This window comes from Sphaeroforma arctica, assembly GCF_001186125.1.
Source record: "Sphaeroforma arctica JP610 unplaced genomic scaffold supercont1.115, whole genome shotgun sequence".
Taxonomy (NCBI): Eukaryota; class Ichthyosporea; order Ichthyophonida; genus Sphaeroforma; species Sphaeroforma arctica.
This window is the reverse complement of record NW_014040443.1, coordinates 20,598-24,470: the sequence shown is the minus strand read 5'-3', so window position 1 is coordinate 24,470 and position 3,873 is coordinate 20,598. Positions and strand designations below refer to the sequence as shown.

Here is a 3,873-nt window from a genome sequence, read left to right as displayed (position 1 = left end):
CAATGGTTTTACAACACAACACAATCATGTTCCGTTTGAGTTCACACAGGGCTCTCCAACGCTCCCACAAGATATATGAAATGAAATGAATAGAATGAAAGACGAAATTAAGACTCTATCATAGGATAATCAACGCATGAAGCGTCAACTGACTGTCGCGGCCGAAGAGCGCCACGGTCTACGCTCGGTTCGTCGGGAAGGTATACAACGGTACCGCTTGACTACTTTCCTTCCTCCACCCTCTGATGCTCAGAAAAAGCTGCTTGACGAAGGTAAGATCTTGTCTTAATCTCAAATAAAGACATTAGCGCGCGACGATGCTGATGCAGAACGCACGGATGCGGGCAAGTATACAGTAGCAGGGGTAAAAGTCGAACGCACCAAAGAAAAGTTCACCTCTCATGTGGATGTCTTACATATGGTTGTGTGTACCGTTGCAATGGCTTTTGTGTTCACGCCCAATCTAGTCAACGACCCGTCGGCAGTATTTGACTTGATGCAGTGGCTTATCATGCTGTGCGAACAAGTGTTCACCGCACCTACAGTGCAACGAAACGACGACAAACATCGCCGTGCAAGCCCAACATACGATAATACATCTACTCTCGGGTTGTTTGACACACAACTGATACAACTTCTGACAAGCGGAAAGTCAGATCGTGTTTGTGATCCGCTATGCACGTGTGTGCGCAAGAAGTAAAAACAGAGTGGATTCTGTTTTGCGTTTGCGAGTAGCAGCTGTTCCGACCCATGTCCACAAGGGCGCAAACATGACATTCCCCCACCAACTGATAAAACATCAAAATGACTGACACATACAACCGAAGCACATCACACTCAGATCATCTCACATACACTTTCACATAAGAAGTCACCACCTGTTATTGCTAATGAAGCGTGCGTGCGAGATACCGTGTTAACTTCACAAAGTATAGGTACTTCGTACAGCACCGGCTACTCGGACGAGGATTGGGATGCAGACTCGAGTATACTCGGAACTAAACAAGAAGCTATCCATATTCCGATACATCGACAATATCTGACTACGTACGTCAATGATGAGACGGAATGGCTCTGTTACGCCCTGGCCAACGGCGTGGATACAGGGTATGATGGTCCAGTAACTCCCCCTGAAAATGGCGCCCACACATGCCGAACCGAAACACTCCAAATACCTGGGGTTCCCACTCTCTCACGGAGTACCAGGAATCAACCTCGCCAGACATATGGAATCCCTGGTTGCAGCATTGTCACTGGGTATTGCCTCTTTCCGCGCTTATGGCTTCCATGGCTTCAGCTGGCGACACCCCCGCAACCAACTGGTGATGTTCAAAACATTCATCCTATCCACGGCTACATATCGGCTGAACATTATTGCCTGGGCTCCGCCTATTGGAAGGATGCGTTGGACCCCCTGTTCGAGCACTTTAACTCAGCACTCATCCAAGCAGCAGCCATCATCACGGGCACTAAATACCCTCGGTTTCCCAAACATCAAACAAACTTACTTCACTTTTGCGGCCTGCTCCCCGCGCGACCATTCGCGGACTACCTCGGAGGTTGCCTGGGAATACAACTCGACTCAATGGCCAGCACCTCTGACGTAACCCGCCTGGGGCCACGATAAACCATCACTGCGCTTCCCGTACAGTATCTATGCTCAACTGAAAACTGTACACAAAACCACGGGCGGGCGTACACCCGACCATGTAGCCCTCCGCCAACGCTGTGACGACATCAGGAAGAACTCAACAAAACGTTGGTCCAACAAGGAGATCGCGGCAATGGCCCGGCGCCAATACTACTACCAACTGGTTATGGGTAAACCGCCAACCTCAAACCGAGACACAGCCAGACACAACAGCTTCAATCGCTGCTTCGAGTCTACACCAATCCGGCTCTGTGCTATGATTGCAACGAATACGTACATGTTCACATTGCTCGACTACCGCACCGACGGCTGTCTCTGACCTGTCTACCCCGGTAACCACAAGTTCACTACCAGCCACTTTATCTGCATCCAACAACTGATTCGACGCATCCTGGTAGGCCCGAAACTGCCGCCCATTGGCCCTGACCTCCTTCAGCAATTACAGGAGTGCCACGATTTCCACGGTATCTGGACCCTGCACGAACAACTTGGATCTTTTCTCCAGCATGTTGAAGAACTACCGTACCCTCACCCGACCCTGACACATCAACAGATGTTCCCCATACCCCGGCTAATCACGCTGTTGAAGTACTACTTCCAAATTTCGGTTCAAACCAAATCATCGCGCTTGTTGGTTCCGCTTATGATACTTCCGATCCAGGCCAGCCAACCCATACCGAATTCATCCGTGGTCTGGTGCGGCATTGGCTTACCCCCATTCTCGCTCCTCGACCGGATTATGACGGATAACCTGGTCCTTCTCGGTATTTCGCACACTGCACTAACCCATTCCGCGGCACTACACGGCGCAGACCCGATCCGTACCACAGAGGTGGGTACTCTACTTAGTAGGTCAGCTAGCGAATATATGGAACATTCGATAGTAACAGTGTTTTGTCAACACCGGCCCTCATTGACTCAGCGCATATTTTTTATTGTCGACTCACTTGGCCTAAGCTTCAAACGGGAATTTACTGATCACTTCTTCCCATCAATCTTTCCTGAACCAATACAGCGACTATGAGAGCCATACCATATGTTCATACATTGTAACATACATACTTGTCATTTTTGAAATAAATAATATTATCTCTTTCACATATCCCCCACATTCTTCAGTTCATGATAACCCACAGTTGGTAGCCGACGCGATCACTGAAGAATGTTGCAAAGGTCGAACACTCGGCCCATTCTCGCGTAAAAAAAATTGACCAGCTATCATTTTGCCTCTTCTGTCGAAACCGGCTGCGAACAGCACAATTAAGCATCGGGTGTTCCACGATCTGTTGTACAGAAAGGATTCCGTCAACGAGCGGCATAACCCCGCCGAAATTCAGCATCCTTACACTGTAGAGGGCTATACGATACTTGGCTCAACAGCCTGTCGGCACACGTCTCAGCGTGCTTGATATCCCCCCAGCTTTTCGTCTGTTGCCAGTGCTATCATGGCAGGTATTATTGCTGGGTTTTGCATATGCGGGTATGTTTTATTTCGAAGCGACCCTGCCGTTTGGACTCGGATCTGCGCCGTACTTGTATGATGAGCTAGGTTTGGCTTTGGATCATATTTTCATTTCGACACTCGCGTTATGGATACAGCGATATGTGGACGATTTTCTAAAAGTGCACAAGACAATACAATATTCTATAGCTTTCGCTGAGTTAGATGCTCTGTTAGCGCAGCTAGATACGATAGGCATTCCAGTTGCACGACATAAGACGCTGGCAGCGCTCACATCTGCTGAGTATTGTGGCGTTGTTTTTAACACAATTCTTCACAACGTGTCAATCTCACATAAAAAAACGCGCAAAGTACGAAGCCTTATTTTCCAGCTGGCTGAATCGTACAAAGGCCACGGTCAAAGAATGCCAAAGTCTGGCTGGCTCACTGAATTGGTTGTCAGCAATTATCCCAGAGGCTGCGCCACTGATGAATGGCATTTATAGCCTTCCGATCAGTGGACCGGCGTATCATCATGTCCGAGTATCACAAGAGGTTCGCGACACTATTGGGGAATGGTATACCCTATTCCGTTTGTGGAATGACACCCGATTACTAACATATCCAACAAAGATGGTACATTGTTTGGTAGATGCATCCACGTCACACAGAGGAGGTATTGATTGCACAGGCAGATAGTTCTTCTGATCATGGCTGCCTCACTATAGTAGATTTTGCTCGCAATCGAACACAATCAAACCTTTGTACAGCAATACTTTGG

General features: G+C 48.3%; 1 protein-coding gene across 1 annotated transcript; it reads left to right on the top strand.

The window, feature by feature from the left end:
• Window positions 1–3,135: 3,135 nt before the first annotated feature.
• On the top strand, window positions 3,136–3,600 carry SARC_02529 (hypothetical protein; the record flags this gene model as incomplete). The annotated part of the gene is made up of 1 exon (XM_014303697.1): window positions 3,136–3,600. A coding segment is annotated over one exon (463 nt), but the record flags the coding sequence as incomplete, so codon positions are not given.
• Between the last annotated feature and the right edge of the window lie 273 nt (window positions 3,601–3,873).